This window comes from Ambystoma mexicanum, chromosome 8 (genome assembly GCF_040938575.1).
Source record: "Ambystoma mexicanum isolate Mex_15411 chromosome 8, UKY_AmexF1_1, whole genome shotgun sequence".
NCBI classification, from domain to species: Eukaryota; Metazoa; Chordata; class Amphibia; order Caudata; family Ambystomatidae; genus Ambystoma; species Ambystoma mexicanum.
Window position 1 is genome coordinate 1,508,525,155 of NC_090929.1, and position 23,202 is coordinate 1,508,548,356.

Sequence of the window (23,202 nt, forward strand, 5' to 3'; positions counted from 1 at the left end):
CCGCAGTTTCCTCTTTTGTGTGTTCTATAACTCTGTGTAGTCGCCTGAGATTGTTAGTTATATTCCTGTGTGGGACGTACCCGGTCTGGTCAGGGTGTATTAGTTTGTCTATAATCCGTTTCACCCTGTTTGCCAGTACTGCCGTGAGCATTTTACTATCTTGATTAAGCATTGACAACAGTCTAAATGATCCACAATTTTTGCCCGGCTTATTGGTTTTTGGAGTGGTATGATAATCGCCTCTCTCAAGGACTCCGGCAGTCTTCCTATTTCGTATGCCTCATTTAACATAGTCAAAAGCGGGGGGAGTACCTCTTTTCTATACAATTTATAGAATTCACTAGGGAGACCGTCGGCCCCCGGGGTCTTGCAAGTGGGTAGCTCCACCACCACCTCCTCTAGTTCTTCCATGGTTATCGGGGCGTCTAGGTCCTCTCGCTCCTCCGCACTGATTTGTGGCGTGCCTATATCTTCGTGTTTGCTTTATGTCCCTATGGTCGCTTCCCCCTTCATCCCCATACAGCTGTTGATAGTACTTTATGTACTTTAGAATAATCTATTCACGCCCTTTTGGGTGTCCACTACCTGCCCACCCTCCTTCTCTCTTGCCCTGGTCTCACTTTTATATAACCATGCTAGTACCCTTCCCGGTTTATCTCCTCCCGCATGTTGTCTTTCTGCATATCTCTTATAATTTAAGTTACACAGTCTCTCCCAGTGTCCCGCGCATTCTTGTTGCAACCTGCTCATGGTTTCCGCATCCTCTATAGTATTACGTCTGCCTCTCGTCATTTTCTCCAGCTCCCTTTGCGCTTCCTGCAGTGCTGTTAGTATCCCTCCTTGTAGTCCTTTAGTCTTAGTTATGGCTATCCCTCTCTTTACCACTTTAAAGGCTTCCCAAAGCATACTCGCCGACTCAACACTGAGTTAGTGTTAGTCTCAAAGTAACTGACTATTTCATCTCTCAAATCCTCCCTGAACACCACATCTTTAAACGCTTCAGCTCTGAGGCGCCACGTCGGTATCCTTGCTCTTGGGGGGGGGGGGGGGGGTCTATATTGCCATATGAGGTTCAGTGGCGAATGGTCTGAGAAGACCCTTTCCTTGTATTCTATCTGTACTATTTCTGCCATCAGCTCCTGCATGACAAACATGTAATCTAGCCTAGTATGCAAGCTTTGTGGTACCGAGAAATGTGAGTACTGTCTGTCCTGTGGGTGGCGCATCCTCAAACCTGAAGTCCTTTAACACTGTCTGCAGTACCCTAGCAGCCGGAGCAGGTCTGTCTATTTTGTCCGATCTGTCTATTCTCTGGTTTAGCGTACAGTTAAAATCTTCCCCCCCAAATCACTGCCTCCCCCAAGTACTTGCTCAGTTTGGTATACAGGGTCCTGAAGTATGCCACTGTGTCCTGATTTGGGGCGTAAGTATTTATAAAATTAATTTCTTTATTTCCCACCATCCCTCTTACTGCGACCATCCTCCCGTCTGCTTCCACTGTGGATTGTAATAGCTGGAACGGAACATGCGGCGCCACCGAGATGATTACCCCTCTGGCATAAGCCGAATATGTTGCGCCAACCACCGTCCCCTTCCATTTCCTCTGGATAACTTCTGGTTTCTCTTTCGTAAAGTGTCTCTTGTATCAGGGCTATGTCTATTTTTTGTCTACGCAGATACATCATAACCTTATTCCTTTTCAAATAACTATTGAGCCCCCTAACATTCCAAGTTAATAATTAAGGTCCCACATTATCCTATGCCTTTCCGCCCCTCCTCATGTGGGTCTGCCGATTTTTATTTGTAGGCCGTCGCTCATGCCTGTAGGCTTTTTCTCAAACTTCACCCCCCCCCTTTACCAACCTCAACCTGCTTCCCAACTTTCCCTCCCCTCTTCTACAAACATCCCAACACGCCCCCCTTCCCCTTCCCCACCCCCATCCCTTCCCAGCCCCAACGATGCCCAGCAGGGGGTTGCCACCCTATTGGAAACCTCACTATCCTATCTATTGGGGTTTAAGGGTGCATCCTATGCGCCTCCTGTTATCTGTCACATTATATTGTACACCTACCGTGTTATATTCTCAATCCGTCCCCCTTTAATTTCAACACAATCCTACTCTATTTTATATTCGAGTCCCAGAGTCACAACATATACAGCACCTCGGTATCGGGCTTCACTTGTCCGTACCGTCCTCTTTCCGGCTGTCCGCACCCTCCGGACAATTTTGGGCATCCAGCCATTCTTTTGCATCTTCCAGAGTCTCAAAGAACAGAGCTTTGTTGTTGTGGAACACTTTTCAGCTTTGCTGGGTACATCAACATATATCGCAGGCCTGCATCTCTCAATCTTCTCTTCACTGACCCGTATTTCAGTCGCCGCCTCTGCACTTGGAGTGTATAGTCAGGATATGCCGAGATGTTAGCCGATGCTCTCTGTATGGTGCCCCCTTTCCGGAAATATTCCAATATCTTCTCTCTATCTCGGTAGTTTAATATCTTGGCAATGATTGGCCTTGTGGGGGCTCCTGGGAGAGGTCTCCTTGTGAGCGCTCTATGCGCCCTCTCCACAGCAAATCCTTGCATAAGGGCCCCCGCCTCCTATTGCCTGCAGCAACACGTTTTCAACGTAGTCCGTTGGGTTAGGGCCTTCTCCCCCTTCTGGAAGGCCTACTATGCGTACATTGTTCCTCCGGGCACGCCCTTTCGCTTCCTCCGCTCTGTGTTCTAGATTGCTGACCTGTTGCTTCAGGATGTGGATCTCTGAGGCATGAGATGTTCGGGCTGTCGTTTGTGGTCACTTCGTTTTCCAGCTCATCTGCGCGTTCTGCTATCTTCCATACGTCCTGTCTGAGTAAATTAACTTCCTCATGTACTGCACCCACTTTAAGCTCCAGTGTTGCTTTAAGTTCAGCTGTGGCTGCCTCCAGCTTGCTCTCCGAGGATATGCCGGTCATCGCGCGTTGGGGTCGTGTCCACCTGTGGATTTCTGTCTTTAGGTCTTGCCCCCTCTATTTGTTGCAGGGTTTTGGTGAAGTCCTCCAACGTGGACTGCTTCCCCTTGGACTTGGGAAGTTTGGATGTCATTTTGGTGCCAGTATTCACCCAAGCTCTAGACACCAGGACCTCACCGTCCCCCAAGTGCACAGCCGAGGTTCGCCGACGCCTTGTGTTGTTGTCTCAGACCGCAGGGGCAATCGTGTCCATCGCTGGGGTTTGGACGTTTTGGTGCTGTGCCTCAGTCCTGGGGCTGTGCTACTTCTGGATCTCTTCTCCAGGGTGCTGGGGATGTCCTGTTTTAGTCCATTCAGAATGAGCTGGCCGGTGCGCGAATGGGTTGTGTCCTCCCACGTCTTGGCCGCCGCCCTTTCTATTCGCCCAGTTGTCCTGGCTCTGGTCAGGATATCCTACTCGTCTGCGCATCCCAGTGCCTGTGGTTCGAACGTGGTGCTATAGCGGGTCGTTGCACAACCTGTTGTGTGGGGCAAGGTGTATGCTTGCCCGCTTGCAGTGGCGTGCACTTGTGTGTCTTGTCCTGGGGTCTTGTGCCTCCAGTCAGGATCTGATAATGTGCACCCGTTGCCTCCGTCCGCCTCCCGGTGTTATTTGGTGGTTTGGTGTCGTGGGCCTCAGCGCTTTTCAAATGTTGTTTACCATTGGCGCTATGAGTCTACTCCTGTCTTGCCTTCCAATTATCAGTCACTTGTGGCTCTCAGCGCCGCTTCCTTGTCGCTGGGCGCTTTGGCATAGTGGTGCTTGTCATCTCGATATCTTGGTACCTCAGGCTGTGCTGCTCTCCACTCCTGCGCCCGCCCCGTGGGGGCTTTGATGTCACGTGAGCACACCGTGCTCTGTACCTGTAAAGCCTACCACTGTGTGCCACCGAAATTAGTGGGACAGGCTCTTGTCACCTCCTTAGAGTTAGGGCTCCAGGTGTCCTAGTCCCTGTGCGTGCTGCACCTGGGAGTTATTTCCTGGCAGTTTGTGCATGGTTGGAGTTGTGCTGTTTATAATCCCACAGGCGTGTTGGCCTGATTTCAGTGCTAATAAGGATCACCCAGATCACTGTGCAGCTCCTGTGTACCTGCACGAGTACGGCGTGCCCGTGGCTCTTCGTTTGGTCCTCTTTGCAGCGCCAGTGTGCCACATTAGAAGAGACGAGGTCAATGCTGCTATTTTGTATCCCGTTGGTGCATGGCACGTTCCCAAGGCGAGTTCGCAGAGGTGCACCTCTGCTCCTGACACTGCCGATACTTTGTAACACCCGGGCCTGGCGGGGGAGCTCAATGGGCTACTGGTATTCAGGCCAGCAGCAGTCCGGCGCAGACATCCAGTCTGCAGCCTGTCCTCTTAGTTCAGTCGCGCACATCCAAGCTTCCCTCACACGTCCCGGTCGCGGCTCAGTGGGGGCTCTCTGCACCGTTCCCCAGCTTCCACACTAAGGGATATCGTGTCGATTACTTGTGCGCCTCCGGCTGCCCCATCTTAAACTTCATGGGCGCACTACCATGTTCGGTGCCCATCTCGCTTTCATGTCCCTTTGTTCTCGGGATCTGCCATTTTGGGACCGCCAGTCCCGTTCGGTCCTGGGTTTCATCTGCTGATTTCACACAGGGTCCAAATGTTCCACTTGTGCAAAGTGCTTCCAGCTTTGCACTAATACTTCACACGCACACTGGCATAGTTATGACTACAGGGTCACATAATGCAGCATTTTCTTCGGATTGTTGTAGGATCTGCAGGAGACACTTTAGAAGCACGTCCCGTTACATGGCTTTCAAGCCACGCCCCCAGTAGTTGGGAAATATCTTTGTAATTTTGTGGTTGACAAACCTACACAGTGAAATATGATTTGAAAGTATTCAACTTCCTGGCAGAGGACACCCGACTACAATCCTCTGCAATTATCTAATTTGGTTTATTCAGATTTTTGTCGCTCCATTTTATTCTCAAGTTACCTTATTTTGCCACCAAGTTGGTGGGCATTACTCCCAAATTGGCATTAGTATTGATACCAAACTTACATGTTAGCAAATTGCAATCACTCAAATTTGTTTTACAAACTTGGAAATTGTTACACATAGAATAGAGTTTTTTTTACTGACAAAGATGTAATCCAATATTGGGCCAAACTGGCCTCAATGCCAAGTGGTTCTAATAGGGATATCCCCTGTAACATTCCTGTTAAAGCTATGCAACCCAAAAGAGGATGGAAGCAACCCACATCAGCCCATTGGTGGTTTGTGTGAGCTTACAGATGCGTCCCAAATAAATTAAGTTCTCGTCAGTACAATCCACATTATAACAGAGGGAGTTCAGGTCACCCGCAATAATTAGATGTCCATTAGCACATGCACTCAACCACTCAAATATAAAGCCTGAAAGCTGATCTAATGATGGTTTTAGATCACACATCCCCTCATGCCAATAAATATTTATGATCAACATTGACATTTTTATAGAAGTGATCAGTTCTCTAATATTGCATTCATTGCTAACATTTATGGCTGTGCTAGATTTTACAGCAGTAATTAAGCCGCCAGGGGGTGGCATAGCTTTCCTTGGATAGTGTGAGGATGTGGTGGTTGTCATAACTTTATTCAATAGTAAAGGGGTTGAAAATGCCTTACTATCCCTAAACTAGGAGGTATTTCCCTACCTCAGCCAAAACAAAAATGTCCTGTCTGAAATCCTATCCTAGCCCTCTCATTCTAAAAATAACTTTAATGTGTTAAGGGTATTGTCTCTGGCTTATAAAAAGGTGCAGAAATGTTCAGGTTCAACAAAAAGGTATAATTCCATCAACATTTCCAAATGGATAATGTTCACAGTTCCATGGAATTACTCTTTCCCCAGGTTTCTCTCTAATAAAACAAAAGTTCAAAAGAATAATAAAATTCTTTGCAACCCAAGAGGGTTAAAACACCCCCCCCGCCTCCCACCCCCCCTCGTGGTGTTGCAATTCACTCCTGAGGAAATGACTCCCTTCCCCAGGTCTTTTCCATATTCAATGCAGTTCAAATTCCTAAGGGCATGAATCTTCCTTTTGGATTCATCTGACTCGCAAAACACCTGGTATACTCTCCTGCCAGATGTTTCAATGTCTGTTTGACTCTCTTATGTCCTGGTATACTCGCCTGCAAGGACAATATCTCCATGGTTATGATTCTTCCTCGAGATAGTATTTCAACAATTGCACTTATGGGTGCTGGTCCCAGCTCTCAAAGGGGATGAGTCTTCCTTGAGAATTACTTTCACCACTTGTGATTATGAGTGCGTGTCCCAGACCTGCACAACACTTGGTTTCTCCAAATCCACTTTCGCTCACTTGGTGGTTTTCACAATAGCCCAGCTCCCTTGTTCACTGCCTCCTAACAAAGCCCTCCCTTCTAGCTTCCTTTGTAGTACATGCCACAGTATCCCCTTTCCGCTTTCTTAAGCTCACAGGTATTATTACGTGGCTTTGACGTCTTCCACATGTGACCCCCTCTGCATCGGTTGTTCTTCGGTAAGCATTGGCGTCTCCAACACTCGCTGGTTTTCTCCCCGCTCTGGCATAAGTGGTGGTGCTTCCCCGCTCCGTGTCATCGGGCTGCTCGGTCTCGTGTCCCTTCTTTGCTCACGTGTCCACCTGACAGCTCTGGTCTTCCGCCAATCACTAGCCACTCTCGTCTCTTGGCAATCATGAGCAAGTTGGGACTCACTCCAGTTCTACACGGTTTCATCTTTGAACTCCCACGTTGGCGAAGGAAGCCGGCTGGAGCCAATCAGATTCCTCCAACAGTTAGACTGTTCACTTTGTTCTAGCTGTATGTTCTGGTTGCTCTCTTCTTCGCGTCAGTCTTTGTCGCTGATAACACTGCAGTTTGTTTGAGAGTTCTATGACTAGGTGTTGGGGAATATTGAGGGTTACTGACACCATATGCCATGAGGGCTTGTGGGTCTGAAGGGGTGTCCCTAAGAAGGAATGGAGGATACTATGTCTCACCCAAAGATGTCACTCCACCCCGCTAAGGGTTGCTTCCCACCCCCTCCCCTCCCCCATGTGGTCCTCCCTTAAATAGCCACCCCCAGGGTCAGGATCGGGTAGCGGCTGCCATCCCCTGGCCACATGAGGGTAGTAGCTTTGTCTAGGAAAGGAGTAATGACATCATTGGATTCATCACAAAAGCAAATTACGATAAGCTCACATAGCCGTCCTAAACTGGTACGTCAATAAGCCATGATTCTTGTATAAGAATATTATATTCTAGCAATTTACTACCCAAGTAAATATTATTAAAACGTTGAGCATGAGCACAGCAGTTCCAGTATATCAACTTCAGAGAACAGCTGTCCTACGGGTGACCATTAACTATCTGTTGTGGCATCTTTGGCTTCCTTTAAAGAGTGCACAAAGCAGCCTGTAATTTTTAAAGCTGCCATGCTTAGCAAAGCAAACGGCTCTCGCTCATTCATCCCTATAGAAACAACTATATTGGCTGAAATAATTGTTATGCGTATGTAAATTGCCATCCCCTCTTTTTCCATAAGAAAGAATAAAAAGTATTAATGTCATATCCCAACTGTCGCAGTGGATTTGACTCCTTTAAAATTACATCGAACACAATTTTAGACAGGATGACCAAAGATACATCCGTTTTAAACCGGTAAAGAAATTAACCAGCTCAATGTCTTTGTTCGAGATTTGAGCGCAAAGGTTTGGAACATATTCATCATGTTCAACCTATTCAAGTTGATGGATTCCTCTCCTCTAAAAACACATTCCAATAAAAGCTTCATTGTTCTTATATAATCTTGTGGACTGTCTACTTTGGAAGGCCAGGGCGATCTCCCATTACCATTTACCTGACTGCATAAAAGAGATCCCTTCAAATTATTTATGCTTGGATGTGGCACCATTCCCTTCAAGACATTATACACCAGGCTTTCCTCCACATGTTTCCATGTACTCAAACCATTGTAAGCCTCAAATCTCTTGAGCTGCTTACGTCGATTTTCGTCGTTTGCTATTGGAAGCCTTACATTTGCACCAGTAATTAGTTTGGCACCCTATTGTATGACTCATTGATAAACAAATGGAATGTGTATTAAGACCTAAAACAGCGGTCATCCTCATCACTCAGTTCGACAACAGGTTCCAAATTTGTTGGATCCTTTTTACCTTTCGATTTCCTGGGTTCAAAAATTGGAGCCACAGAGGAGATCTTTGGTGTGTATTTAGTCCGTCAATAGAATTTTCTTAGAAATGTCCTAGATGAGCTCCTGTTACTTTTCTTAGGTTTTACCTTTTTAGACTTTTTACTTTGGGTCTGTGCACCATTCTTTCGGAGTTGCATTTTCTGATTTCCTAAAGGCATAGTCTGCGCATCCGTGCACTCGGTATTGCCCTCTGGCACTTCTATCTCATCTTTAAACCATCTTCCATTAGACCTTATGGCGATTGAGTAATTAAGTGAGGGTATGCAGGAAGTTCAGTCTCGTTAGTTTGAGTATGAACGTCCTTAACCTGAGAATTAATTTTGATTCTTTTCTTAACGGTATGCAAGCCAGTCTTTTCTTAAGAGCTGTTAATAAGACGTGTGGTCTTTTACTTCGAAGTTGATGTTCTTGTATAATCTAATTTGAGCACAATCGCCAGTTAAAACGTCATCATGCTCCTGATGATTCTTATCCACTAGACCAGCTTCTACCTGCAAATGCTCACTTACGACAGCCGTTGTAAAAAAGTTTGTCATTTTCTGTGCTTTCTTACATTTCGGCTGCAGTGTATCAACCAAGGGGTTTTGAGTGGAAATTTCTAACGGCGAGGCAGACAGTGGCATTACCCATGCTATCTCAATGAGTGCCTTTTCGGCGTTTATACAAGAGTCCTCCATTCTGCTTCTTAGTACATATATTGCAAAGGTATTTGTGTTGCTGTCGCACTCTCCCACTCGCTGGTCACAGTAGTCCAACAGCAGTGCAACAGCACTAAGCTGTATTCCGCTGCTCTTCGCTAAGCTCCAAAGGTTTTAAACAGGGTATGTGTCTCCAAAAAGAGGTCTGTCTTGAAACGGAATACAAGCAACTGTGTCCAGTACAACAGTACTTGGCTCTACTAGTGTTCGAAGTAGCCCATTGTAGTAATATGGTAGCCATTGGTGAGCAAATGCATTTTTTAAGTCCTACTCTCAGCCTTTTTGTTTTGGCCCATCCTTTTGTTTCTCAGCAGCCATTTGGGGCCTGCCTCGTGGTTCTGTGTATGTGGGCTCACTGTGTCCAGCCCTGTGACCTTTGTACTGGTTTAGACTGGTCACTTGCCCCAAATTTCCCAATACACAAACCGTATAGGAAGATCTGAGTATACATTGGTCTTTAGGGGGAGCCTGCAAAAACAGTCTGCCTTTTGTGTGCCTCAGCGGCTGGTTTAGGCCATCCCATTGGTGAATCTGTATATCTAAATGAGGCTATTATGGGCATTTCTAATGCCTGCTGGGTTCTTACATGAATTGTTGGAGGATTTGGCATGAAGGTACGTTGCTGAAGCTCTTGCACAGGATTTGACCATATTGGCTGAGATCTGTGTCCTTTGTCCTTGACTCTGGTTTCTTGTTTCGGCTGTTGGATGTTCTTTTTGGACTGTTCCTGGTCCTCCTGATTGGCTGGATTGGATGACCCTTCTAGGGCTGTTTCTGACTCCTTTTACTATGGTCTTATCGAGGTAGTATGTCCCTGTCAACCAGGAGAGTGGTGGGACGCCACTAACACTACACTTCTTCTGGGCAGTCTTGAGTCACATCCATTGTGGAATCATTTCTATGGGCTTGCTGCTTTGTTTTACGCTTTCTGCCATCTGGATCCACTTGGTCGTGTTCCTACCCCTTCGTTTCCGCTCCTGGCTGTTTGGTCACCCTTCTGGGAAGGTTCATTCTTCTTTTCTTTTCTATCCTTACTGTAACTTGCCCTGTAAAAGAAGCTTTGCACCCATGATTTTATTTCATGGTTCCCGAATCAAGTAGTCAGAATCTTGTACATTGAGTACTTGCCTCTAGGTGCTGGGCTGCTGGGTTATTCATCAGATGTCCCCTCAAGGCTGTCCTGGGCCCTGTGGTAGTGTGCTTCTACAGGTCCCTCTTTACTGCGGTTCACCCTTGACTTCCATTGGCCTTAATCCTGCTGTGCTTGCTTTCTTTGTAGGCCTTCTGGGTCTCAAACCTGTAACTGGTGCTCTTCAACAGGGGGCTTCTCTGAAGTCTTCTGGAGTTAGTTGCACTTTTGTCTGCACCTGTGGGATATAACGCACTTACCTGCTTTCTCCCCATAACCACAGTGCCGCCTATTGCATTTGTCCCATTAATTCTTATGGGCAACTCTTAAAACTAGAGTAAAGTGACCATGGGAGGTACTTTGATGAACATTGACATTTTTCCTAGCTCCCCTTTGATCCCTTCAGTCTGCTACCAAGAACTAACATTTTAGCCTAAACCACTAATTTATTAGATATTTCTAAATCTCTGCATTTCACTCCTGCCTACTGAAATCCATAGACAGAGCACTCAAGATTCCATGGCCATGCAGGAAAAGGCCATCCTGGAATCTGGGACTTGTCGTTTTGCTTTCCCATTTGAAATTAGAAAAAGTAAGCGCTGATTAGATTACTTTGTATAACTGCTGGTTTTTAAAGTAGCCATTTGTTTCACAAAGTGTCATGAGACCATGTAGGTCGGTCATATGAGTTTATCCCTGCTATGTGTTTATCCTGCCCATTGGAAGTCGCGTCTTGACCTCTGTGTGTCTGCTCCACCTCAAACCCTCCTACGTAAGCACACTCCTCACCCCCCCACCCCCCTCGACCCATTCTTGGCCACCCTTCTTTCCCATATCACTTTGAGCATCATCCCCCAACAGTCCACTTACCTGCTCCCTCTCATTTCATTGTTCATCCTTGCTGCGCACCCTGCCAGCCCTCCTCATTTCATGGTGCAGTCTTCTCGTGGCGGTCTCTTTTTAGGCAGTCTAGGAAACATGGTCCAAACACCTTAAACTGCCATAGCAACCTTTTACAGAGTTTGGTCTATCTTTCGGTTGGATATCGTGTCTTGCCCTTGGGTTAGATGGTTTTGCATCCCTTACCAGAAGGCTCTAGATCAAATTCCCTAACAAGGGCTAAGCCAAAATCTTGAGCCACAAATAGGGAAAAGTGGGTTGGTGTCTTGTCGAATGAAGGGGTTTCTTATCTCTGTTTAACCTGGACAACCTTTCCTTTCTTTTTGAAGCTATTTCCTTCTTTAGAGCGGAGTGAATGTTTATTTAGGATATTTTTTAATGATCAGACTGATCCGTTTTTTAAAATTCTATTTACATTGTCTATTAGAACTGTAATAATCATGTTTGTATTGATTTTATTCTTTTTCAGAACATAAGCACTGGCCTGTTACTGCTCGGCTGTGTGAAACAAGCCACAGAGTTTGAATTGATTGTTAGCCTGCCGCATGGACTCACTGGATTTGTGCAGGTCACCAACATCTGTGAAGCCTACACAAAGCTTCTTAGTGACCAGGTGGAGACGGAGGAGCTTTCTTCGGTAGGAATATTTATGTAAATGTATAGCTTTCTGGTTTCTCAGCATTAATATGCAGCTTGCAGGTTTGAAATATAGGCAAAAGCCCTAAATTATACCTCGGGCGAGAATCCCTGACCCGTCTCCTTTTTCTCCTCTGACTGACTTACTAATCTTTTTCACTATGTGGAAATGGGGGAAAAATATGTTCTTTTTGCAGCTTTCTGATTTCAATGGGTCTCCCAGCATATCTGCCTACCATGCGGTCCTAAATTGTGAAATGTTCTGTGATTTATTTTTTTCCTTTTTTGTTTTTTCTTTTTTTTTTTCTTCTTCCATTCAATCAACAGCACTCCTTGACTTAACTCATTTGTTTTGGGGAGAATGGTCAGTCCTTAAGGCTATTATTACAGGGGTGACCATGTCCCCCCATATATGTCTATTTTATGTTAAGATTTATATAGCAAATATATTTTATTATTATAGCGCCTTATGTACCATTGGTATGGTCTGAAGGCACTGGTAGGTTGAACGCCCTTGGGAACCGAAGTTCAAGTCAGTAGAGCGAGTCAAAGGAGCGTGTGAACACTGGAATAGGTGTGCAGCTGGTGTGGTATTCTTGAAATAGCTGCTTTAGCGGAGGGTGTGATGGTTGAGAGGTCAGTAGTATGTGTTCGTTCTGGCAGGATTTATCCAGACCGATTGTGGCTGCGTTGGGCCTGAGGAGAACGCCTGGCTGGGGGGTGTGTAACCAGCAGTGTTTAGTTAGAGTGATGGGGGCGTTTGAGGCAGATGTTGGTATGAGAACAGCTCCACCCGTTTTGGAGACCCGGTCATGTGCTATCCCCATTACTAATGGTGTCTCCCTCCGTTGCAAGATATCTCCCAGGACATTTTTTCGGGCCAGGGTTCTTTTTCCCATTTCAGAACTCTCAGCGCCCACCGTGCACCTCTGAGCAACTGTGAAACCCCAAACTGTATATAGTAGAACAGAATCGAGAACAGCAAGCCGATGGACTTGAAATGTCCCTGCCAAACAAACATGGGACATCCAACACACGACCTGACTATCCGAGGCGAATGGTGGGTGGGGAGTGCAGCGAAAGACAAACGGAGTGAGGAGTGACTGCAGTGGAGACAGAGAAACCCTCCCCAAACCGTGTTTGCAAAAGGCACATGGAGAACGAGCATCTTGAGCCTTTGGCTGCCACCACACTAGACTATTTGCAAATCTGTGCTGGAAAGGGGGGAGACATGGATGGGGGTTTAAGGTATTTCACCTGTGTAACACAAGGGCTAGAAAAGTTTGTCAGGCAGAATAAGGGACAGTAGGTGGAAGGTGAGGGAGCGAAGAGAGTATGTGGAGATAAAGTAGAAGACTAGAAAGACGCAGGACAAGGATCATCAGAGTGTGGAAGGATAAGACCCAGTCTGGACCCAGAGTGTCTAGATGGCACACACTCTTATATTGTACCATCATTTGGGGAACGTAAAGTAGCGCCCACCTAGGCTTTTGACTACTGGCAATCGCGTCCAGATAGCATAGATTCCCGACATAAGGGGTTACCAATCTCTAGTTGCCAACCTGGGGCTGAGGTACTCCTTGGCTAAGAAGGGGATGGCCCACACTAGACAAGAGATAGGACAGCCTTTAGCTTTGGCCGCTCCCCCTTTCCAGCCCAGTGGGTTACATTGAAAAATCTGCACTGCAAATTATTAAGGGCATCTGGGGAAACGTGGTGGGAGTGAGGAGTTTGAAGGGGAAGGGAGTTGGTGGTCTGAAATAGAGTGAAAATGGAGTGAAATAGAGGGAGAAGGAGATCGGACCACTAAATGGGTGGCAGAGAGAGGGGAAGGAACAGTGGATGGTGGAGATGGGAGAGGCCAAGGGATGAAGTTTGGAAAGCTCAATACACAATGTGGAGGGGGTGGGGTGATAGAGCGGAAACAGGTGTGTGAAAAGAACCAGAAGAAAAGCGGCGGACCAATCGGACTACCCAGTTAGGTCTCATAGGAAGTTCCAGCTACTCTACGGCATTTAAGACCCCCTAGTGTCGGGGCTAGAGGTAGATGGTAGTGGGTACCCTAGCTGTAGTTGACCAATTTTGCGAAAACGTTACAAAAGGATCCTGGGCTTCAGAGGTGGGGAACCCCCTTCAGGGTCAAGTAAGCATGCAGGGGACCAATCGTATGTCTGGAAAACACAATTACCTTGCATATGTTCTGTTTACATGAAAACCCTGGGAATATAAACTGTGTAAACATGTTATTTTGTTTTAAAGATGTCTAATAGTTAATATGATATTGTTGTTTATCTTCTGTTTGTTATAAAAACTTTAATAAAGAAATTTGATAAGAAAGCCTTGAAACCTATGCACAGTTTTCGTGAGGTTAATTGAGCAAACTGTAACACAAAGAATGTGTAAAATATTCCATTAATCAAGTCACACATGCCACAATGACACTTTGTAACAATTCCTCAAGGTTCACCTCCAGTTCAGAGCCACTTCGGTAAGGCATCGTCAGTCCACACAGTGGCTCAAATGCAAGACTTTTAATCCAGAAAATGTTCTGTTTTATAGGGCTGTGCTACCTTATACATATAGCTTGATCAACCCAATACAGACGTTTCTCAAGACTGAAAACAACATACCTGGTTTCACCCTCATTTTGGATCATTAGTATGGTATAGTCTGACAGTTTTGTGCTAGAGTGTTTTTTCAGATGGCTGTGTTCTGAATCCTTTTTGCTGCCTTCTCAAACTTGTTTGGAAATCCCTTTCCCGGGAGAAAACTATGGCTGTCGCCAGCTAGGGGGGCGTTGTGTGGGTATATGAGCCAGAGAAGGGTACTTGGACTGTTAAGTCCCAATCCACATCTCTTGTGCCAGAAAGTCTGTTCCTGGGCAGATGTGATGACCAGTGTTTATCCATGATTGGATAGCCAATTGCTGTTTGAATGGTGTATATACTTAACATTGGTGGGCTTGGGCTTGCTCACTTCCTGAATCTTGGTTAACAGGAGGGCTCTTGCGGCTGTTTGGCAGATCATTGTTGGAACCAAGACTTCTACGAAGAAGAGCAGCCCACTGATGACCTAAAGGTGATCCATGTAGCTGAGTAGCATCAACTCCAGTGTTCCGATGAAGCTCTGCTCATCTTCCTTTATCTTAAGAAGGCCTTTGTTGGCGCTTTGATTTATGGAGCAGTGGGAACAACCAGTCTCTACTACTACTCGAAGATCCATGCATGCTGAGTCTTCCAAAGTCCCTGGACTAACCGGTGGACAGACCAGCTCTCTCCTGGGCTACCTCGCTGCTGCCACAGCCATTCTGAGAAGAGCCTTGGAACTTGGCAGATCTTGAACTTGTGCCACAAGGTGCCTGCTCCTGCTGTGCTGAGGCTGTTCCTGTGTGAGCGTCTTTGGATCGTGTTGTCTTCATGTCCCTGAGGTGTCCAGTGTGTCATACTCCAGTTGAAATTGATATTTTATTTCTATCGTGCTCGTGCACAAGTGTATCGGAGCGCTACAAGGCAAGTGAGGGGAACAGGGGAGAACAGAACAACAATCTTACTAGGCCCTGTGACATTGACAATGCGCAAGTGCATGGGAGAAGTGGAGGGGATATGTGCATGGGGGAGAAGTGGAAAGTGCAGAGCAAAAGAGATACAGATAAATAATAATAAATAGTAAAGGCAACAAACGGTGGTAGTGCAGCCAGCAATTGGCAAGTGCTGGGTTTAAGGCAGCAGACAGGGTAGGTCTGATAAGTGCAGGAAGATAGAGGGGGGACTGTATGGGTACAGATACAGACCCCAGCGCAAGGGGTGGCCGGGAGGCAGTGCGGGAGGGTGGCAGGGTAAGCAGGTACCTGGGCCCGGAGGACAGAGGGTGACCAGGTGCACGGTGCCAAGAGAACAGATCAGCGGTGGTGAGGGGGGGAGAGAAGGCAGAAGCAAAGAGGAAGGTCTTGAAGTGCTTCCGGAATCTGAGATGGTTATCCTTGAGTTTTAGAGTGGCAGGGAGGCACCAGCTAAAGACGGAGATCTACCCCCAGCTTGCTTCTTTGAAAAACGACTGACCCTGAGTGAGTTAGAGGTAGAGGAGTGAAAAGCTCAAGTGGGAGGTATTTGCAGTGGGATAGCTGAAGGTATTTTGGACCCAGGCCCTAGAAAGCCTTGTGGACAATGCAGGGGACCTTGAATTTAATCCTTGCATCGACTGGGAGCCAATGGAGAGATTTCAGAGCTGGAGAGATAAGATCCCAGGGCTTGAGGCCAAGGACAAGTCTCGCAATCCTGTTCTGGATTAGTTGCAAGAGGGCGGAGAGTAGAGGCAGGTAGATTTAGAAAGAGGCTGTTAAATAGTCCAACCTAGAGAGAACCAGAGCTTGGGAGACCATGAGCTTCTGGGGTAAGGAGAGGAAAGGCAGAGTACCTCTGAGGAGGTGCAGTAGGATGTTTGACTTTTTAGAGACCTCAGAGATGTGTGCGGAGAAGGAAAGTGTGGAGTCAAAGATGACCGCACGGTTCTTAGCCTCGCAGGTGGGTGTAGGAGGAGAGCCAAGGGAGGCTGGCCAGAGAGTGAGGGGAAAGGATGGTGAATGTGTGCCGATGAGGATCTCTGTCTTGTAGGCATTCAGACAAAGATCATTGGCGGCACACCAATCTTGAATAGCAGTTAGGCAATCGGGGATGAGAGAGGGAGAGGAGGTGGCCGAGGGCAGCCTGAAAATGAGTTGTCGTCAGCGTAGCACTGGAAATTTGAGCCAAAAATGGCAATGCAGTGGGCAAGAGTTGCCAGGTATTGGTTGAAAATCCAGGGCAAGAGGTTAGACCCCTGGTGAACACCACCGGTAGAGAGGAAGATAGATGATAGGAAGGACCCAAGTTGGACCTGGGAGGGTTGATCAGAGAGGAAAGGGGTCAGCCAGGCCAGAGCCTGATTAGTGATACCCAGGTTATCACAGAGATGGTTGAGCAGGATGCTATGGTTGACTGTGTCTAAGGCAGAGGAGAGATCGAGAAAAATGAGGACAGGGAATGTTAAGAGTCAAGGTTGGAGAGCAGATCTTCACGGATGTTCAGGAGAACAGGTTTCACTTGTCTTTGTTTGGGTCTTCAACTGGAAGCTGGCTGTAACCGATTTCTTTTTGTGCATCGTGACCGACTGAAACTAAATTCTGTGAAGTAAAGTATCTCTTCTGTCTAGATGACCCTCGCGTAGGAACAAAAACAGAATGACAAGCCTGGAAAGTCTGGAACCTTCAAGCGCTGCGGTGGCCTTCTCCCCCTGCCTCCCATAGGGTATCTATGACCTGACCGTTGGTTGTGGGACTTACGTTAAGGACCCTTCCCTTGGGCTAGCCTAGTGTGTTGAATTGAGTTGAGTACTACTTGAACTTTATTTGAACGTGTATATAACTTTGGAACTCTTATTAATCATAACGACTGGCCTTGCTATTCCTATAAGACATACCCGAAGAAGTATATGACATGTGGGCACAACGCCCCAATCCATCTCAGGGTTGGACTTCATAAGTTATGGGGGGGGGGTTGGACTTCATAAGAATTGGGGAAGCAGTTTGTGTTGATTCTAAAGAGTGCACTCTATTTCACTGCATCTGACTACTCACTTGTGTTGAGCTGTAAATTGTTTCCTATGCAATTCTACTTCTCCTAAGGGTGGATGTGTTTGTGTTTCATAAGGATCTACTTGTTGTTTAACTTGAATTACTGGTATTGCTTGGTGTGGACTCACTGTAGTCCTAGACCACTCCCTCACCCAACCTGAGTGTTAGGAACAAATGTATTTTTGAACCCTTTCACTTCATAATTTCCTATGGGACCCACCAGTCTTTTTGCTAATTTTCTTTAACCGTGTCCTGATTTTTTGATATCCCAGGAGCCTTTTGCTTTACTTCTCTTGTCTGTTTTGCTCATTCAAACTGACGCATCACCAAGACTGTTGGTACTGGGAGACTTTCTCTCTTTCGGAATACTTATATTTTTACCATTGCACACATCACCTTATAGTGAAGTGCAATTAAGATACTTTGTATGCTTATAACTTTTTACCTAGTGTCTTTTGGTCACTTTGACAATGTGCTTAAGACCAGCTTCTGGCACCTGTGTGATTTTGACAGTTTTTACAGTATTTTTCTGGTGCACTTTTGCATTTTGCGTGAATGGCTACTAAAGTTGGCTAGCACCCTAAAATGGCCATGCCGCACGATTTTACTCTTGTTCTTTGCCCATCATGTCCTTTGCCCTTCTTTCTGCCTGGTCTGGAAATGCATATATGGTAACTCCTTTGTGAAAGAAAGCTGCTGTGTTTGGTTAGCAAGTGGTCTTTGTGTGTGAGCCAGAGGAGGGGGCTGGGACTGTCCAGTACCAGTCCACATCCTCTGGCGCCTGGAGGTCTGTTGCTGGGTAGATGCGATGACAAGTAGTTGTCCAGGATTGGGCAGCCCTGGGCTCTTTGAATGTTGCAGACCCTTACCATTGGTGAGATTAGGCTAGCTCCCAGCCTGAAATTTTGATAAAAGGAGGGCTCATGTAGCTATTCAACAGATCATCATTGGAAACAAGTCTTCTATGAGGAAGAGGAGCACACTGACGACCCGAGTAAGACGCCTGTAGCTGACCATCATAGACTCCAGTGATTTCCCTGTGGAAGCCCAGCTGCTCTTAATGATCTCTGAAGGCCCACATTGGTGCTTCAACCATTGGACTGGTGAGAACTAGTCTCGACCCCCCCCCCCCCTGCTTGAGGATCCATGACTTCAAAACCTTTGGAAGTGTCCCTGGACCACCTGGTGGACTGACTAGCTCCCTTTTGAGCTTTCACTCACTCTGCAGCTGCTGCAGTTGAAAGCAGAGCCATGGGACTTGTAGGATCCTCAGCTTATGTGATAAGTTGCATGTCCTCGCATTTTCAGCCATCTCACGACATGGGAAGCTGTGGTTGGACTGCTTCTTTGTTCACTCCTGGAAGATGGCCTGTCTCCACCTGACCATAATGACCTCACCTTGAACAATAGCTCTGCAGTCCCGTGTAGTGTCCTAAAGTGTCTGCACTGCTGTGATATTTCAAAATCATTACATGTACTCAGACTCAAATACAGGTAAGCAAAACTCCTATCTATCTCTTCTTTGGGATCGATGGTTCGGTAACCTTCTGGAGTAGTGGGAGAATACCTAGAAACCCCTCCACCATCCGACTTCGGAGAATCCGACTGTGGTGGAGTCTCCAGGGAAAAACCCCTTACGGGGAAAAAACCCTGTGAAGGGCTGCTAGAGAGCGTAGTTTCCTGAAGACTGCTCCCTGAAGGTGTTTCTGGTGGAGAATAATCGGCTCCTTCGGTTGAACTTCCCAATCTCCTCCAAGCTCAATAAGTGCTAGGCGCAAGTAGAGACAGAGAGGAATTAATGACACGAAGGATAGATGTTACAGACCCAAAGAGAGGATAAAAGGTTTACCCTAGGAACACCTAAATCAGGCCCGGAAGACCAGAGGGTTAAGTTCCTGGATGGCAGTTTTGGAGAAAACGGGGGGGGAATAGTTGCAAAGCCTAACAAAGTGTAAAGAAAATTAGACTTAGTCTTTCCCCTCCCAATCCTGATCTTGTTAACTGAGAAGGAAAGTAACTTAGCTTACCTCCTGAAGGAGAGACTGACCCCCTGCTAGTACTGGGAAGAAGTAGGCCGCGTAATGGCCCGTGTAAAGAGATGAAGGAATCCTAAAGAAAGGAGATTGTGATGAATGGAAAAATCCTGGGTAAAGCAAAGGAAATGCCACTGAAGGAAATCTGACTTCTATATCAAAGATCGCACCAAGACCTGCGTCCTAGAATCCTTGGAAGAAGGATCGTCTTGTAAAGACAGGGACTCCTCGGATTCCACGGAAAGCAGAGAAGAAGGCGGAGGATCTATGCCGTGATCAGATGATTGCCTAAAGCGAACGGTAAGGGAGTTTCAATAATGAGTGGGAGCAGAGAAACAGACACAGGATAACGACTTAGCTGTAGGAGGAAAGAAGTCGAAAGGCTGCAGGTACGAGTGCGTACTTGCATCTGCGAAGCGCGGCTTGACTCTGGAAAGAGAGAAGCAACGCGCCGATGTGCAGGTGCTGGATACGGAAGTACTGCTCGCCAGTCTGGGGGCATGGCTACAGCCTCTTCCTCATGTGGCCCATCGGCTATACCGTAACTTGCCGCAATGGGATTCTCCATGTTGGATGAGTAAAATGGACGCCGTACATCTCGCCCGTTGTCCCAAGGTTCGTGTATTCCACGAACCATCACAACTGCCGAACTCTGCATCTTTTCTACATTTGGAGGTCTTCTTGTTTTGGGAGTACCACTACCAGCTCCTTACCCAAAAAGCTACATTTGCACCTATGACTGGTGGGCTTCCCTCACTTGAACCGATAAGACTTGACTGTGTCCCCATTGAATTACCAGAAGGCCTGCAGTGTCACCTGAAAGAATCAGAGTCAGGAGGCTAAGTGAACATAGTTTCTCTCCCACCCTGTCTCCCATAGGGTACCATTTGGCTGGAGAGCCCTTGTCCCTAAACTCCCTCAGGTCGTCGAACTTGGGCCAAGGTTCCTTTTCTAAGGCTTACCTTGTGAATAGGATATAGTGGGGTACTTACTTAATTCAATGTAAATACTTAACTTACTTTAAAGACCTTCCAAAGCACTGCCACAGCCCATTGCATCAGTTCTGAAATAACTTCCCTGAAGAAACCATAGTTTGAACTTTGGGATTTTAGGGCACAATGCCCTATACATCTTAGGGCTGGACTTCATAAGACAGAGGGAACTGGGTTTGTGATTGTTCTGTTTTTCCCTGGATCTGTTTATTCACCAGTTGAACAATGGTACATTATTCATATGCTATTCTAGTTGTAAGGGAAAATGTACATTTGCGTTATATGCGGTCTTTGATTGCATTATGTACCTGTGATTGTTATATGCTTGCGGTGTTCCTCAAGGCCTAGTGTGTATTTTTTTAATATATTTACTGACTAACTTGAATTATTTGTTGTTCTGTGTGGGCTCATTTTAGCCCTAGGCCATTCATCATACGTTTCCTGAGACTAAGCCTTGAATAATCCTCCACTTACCTTGATTGTGTTTTGGCTAACCTCTGTCTTTTACCATAAATAGGGTGGCCTCCCAAAATCCTCCCACTATGGCTGATTTGTAAATCCATCTTAACAATAGTTGGAGCCAAGACTCTATGAAGAAGTGCAGACCTTCAATGTTGGTTAGGCCCCTGGACCGTTGTGAACACTCAGTCCCAGACTCAGCTGGAAGATCCAGCCGCTGGAAGTGCTCCAAACAGTCCTGGAACCATACTGCGTGCTAGCCAGATTTTCTCCTGGGCTACTTCTTTGCAATGGTCACTGTTCCCAGTTGATCCTTGGGTCTCTGCAGATCCTCTGCTTATGGAACAAGGTTGCTTTCCCTGAAGTTTGCAGCTCCCCCACCAAGAGGGGCCGTGGAGGACCGTTTTTTGTTTCCACCACAATGGTCGCCTTCTGCCATTTTCTTCAAGTGGAAATTGATGTTCGCTGCCTGCATCGCGTGCTGGGGTGGTCCTAAAGTCAGTAAACTTAAACAGCACAAATGCAGAAGGCCCAGGAATATCCGGATTTGCCACGGTGCTACCTGAATAAATTGGAGACCAGGGTCTCCATACGATTGTTTGGGCATAAAAGTCCTAGCCCTAGCTCTCCTTTTGCCTAGCCTTGAATGTTTGTGTTCTGGCCTCGTATCCTACCCTAGGTCTACTATAAAGCAGTAGGATTGGGAGAGGTTCTGTTAAAGACTTTCCGCTTACTTTCATTCATTTTTGGAACATCTACAACAACTTGTTGGCTCACTCCAACACTTGCTCAACTTTCTAAAAGACTCCTAGCCTCCTGAAAAGACTTTGATTGGGACCTGTGACTTTTAGGGCATTCTGCTTCTGCTATTCTAGCTAGGGAAGGAAGGACCTTTTTAAGGTTCTTACCTTGCTTATAAGTTAGTTCTCAGAATATTGATTGCTAACCTGTTTCTATTTCTGTATTCACTGGCTTTGCTATAACTCTAGTATTCCCTAGTGTTGTGCACGGGAAACCCATTGTCTACCGCCAGCCCCCAATCCAATAATTCTGGCACACGGCACCCCCAGACTACCAACAACTTCCCCCTGCTGCCCCTGAAAACTTTCCCCTCCCTCAAACCACACCCCTGCCCCCCCTCCTTAAATTACTGGTGCCTGCATGTGCAATTGGCACATGTTCTGTTTCCCAACAGACTTCTGTTCTAGAAAGCCAGCCTGTCTGGAAAATGTATCGCCAAAAGTGGGCAAAACAATGTTTAATCCTATGGGAACATTCTACCACTTAAAAAAAAAAAAGTTATTTTACTGCAATATGACATTTTGTATGGGTCCCTGGAGTTTGCTAAAAAGGCGTTAGTAGAAATCACCCTCAATTTTACTACAGATTTAAATATATTAAATCACTGCACGCTATTCCTGCCACAAAATGTATTTGTGTACTGTTTCTAACTGTGGTTACATTGCATCAATTATTTGTAGTAGTGCATTGGGGCCATACTCTTCTGGTTGTGAGCCTAATCGTATTCTGAATTTTAGTGGCCCATTAGGGTATGGGTTTTAAAGTGTTAAGCTGTTCTTTCCATGTAAGAAGCTATAGATCGAGTGTATGGTTTACATGTTTTTTGAGTTTATTTATAACAGAACAAATTGAAACAATCCCTTATCTCCCCCGCGGCCCATCCACCCACCACCCCTCCGGTACACGTAAGGCATATCCAACGATTGACTTTTGTAAACAGTTCAGGATATCCCCAGCAGGCACAGTCTGTGTGGGCAGCACTGTTCCACATATTCACTTGTGAGAAAGTCCAATATGGTCGACCACTCTGTCGTGAATTTGGTTTGTTCCTCTTGAATTGCGTATGTAATCAAAGTCCCACAGTTTCTGAATCCAGTCTGTTACATGAGGAGGGTCAGCTGTCTTCCATTTCCTGGCTATTACTAACAGTGCCGCTAGCCTCAGAATGGCATAGGCTTTCCACCAGTATTTCGTCCAGAGAGTATCTGGCCCAGCCAGGCCCAGAACGACATTGGCCAGGGAGATCTTATTAGTGAGATGAAAAATATTTTGCAGGTTTTCCTCCAGTACCCTTGTATTTTTGGGCAGGACCACCAAATATGTAACCAATCCCCCATAGTTCCACATCCTCTCCTGCAGTTTTATGATATGGACCAGGACAGCCTGTGTAGTCGTGTGGGTGTATAGTGCCACTGGAACGTTAATTTTAGCCAGAATTCTCTAATTTGGATAGATCATGTCAGCCGAGGAATGTTTGATCACACACTGGCCCAATTTGCATCCTCGAAGGGCGTGCCCAGGGTTTGTTCCCATCAAGTTGATAGGGAAGTCTGGACGGTGGGTGCTCATCTGTGAGGCATTTGTACAGGTTGGATATTAAGTGCTTGTCTCCTGGGTTAGAGGTTGGACATTTTTCAAACGGTGTCAAGGGTCGTGTGGCGGCCAATCTGTTCTAGGGGGGGGGGCGCATCAGCCTATGGCACACTTGGAAATACTGAAAACGTTGGGATTCCTGCAATCCTAA

General features: G+C 46.4%; 1 protein-coding gene across 1 annotated transcript in view; it reads left to right on the top strand.

The window, feature by feature from the left end:
* PDCD11 (programmed cell death 11) overlaps positions 1-23,202 on the top strand; it is a 1,291,633-nt gene that overhangs the window by 69,498 nt on the left and 1,198,933 nt on the right. Inside the window, exon 4 of the mRNA XM_069611704.1 lies at positions 11,399-11,566. Within this exon, the coding sequence (XP_069467805.1) occupies positions 11,399-11,566 (168 nt within the window). The remainder of the gene's footprint in view (positions 1-11,398; positions 11,567-23,202) is intronic.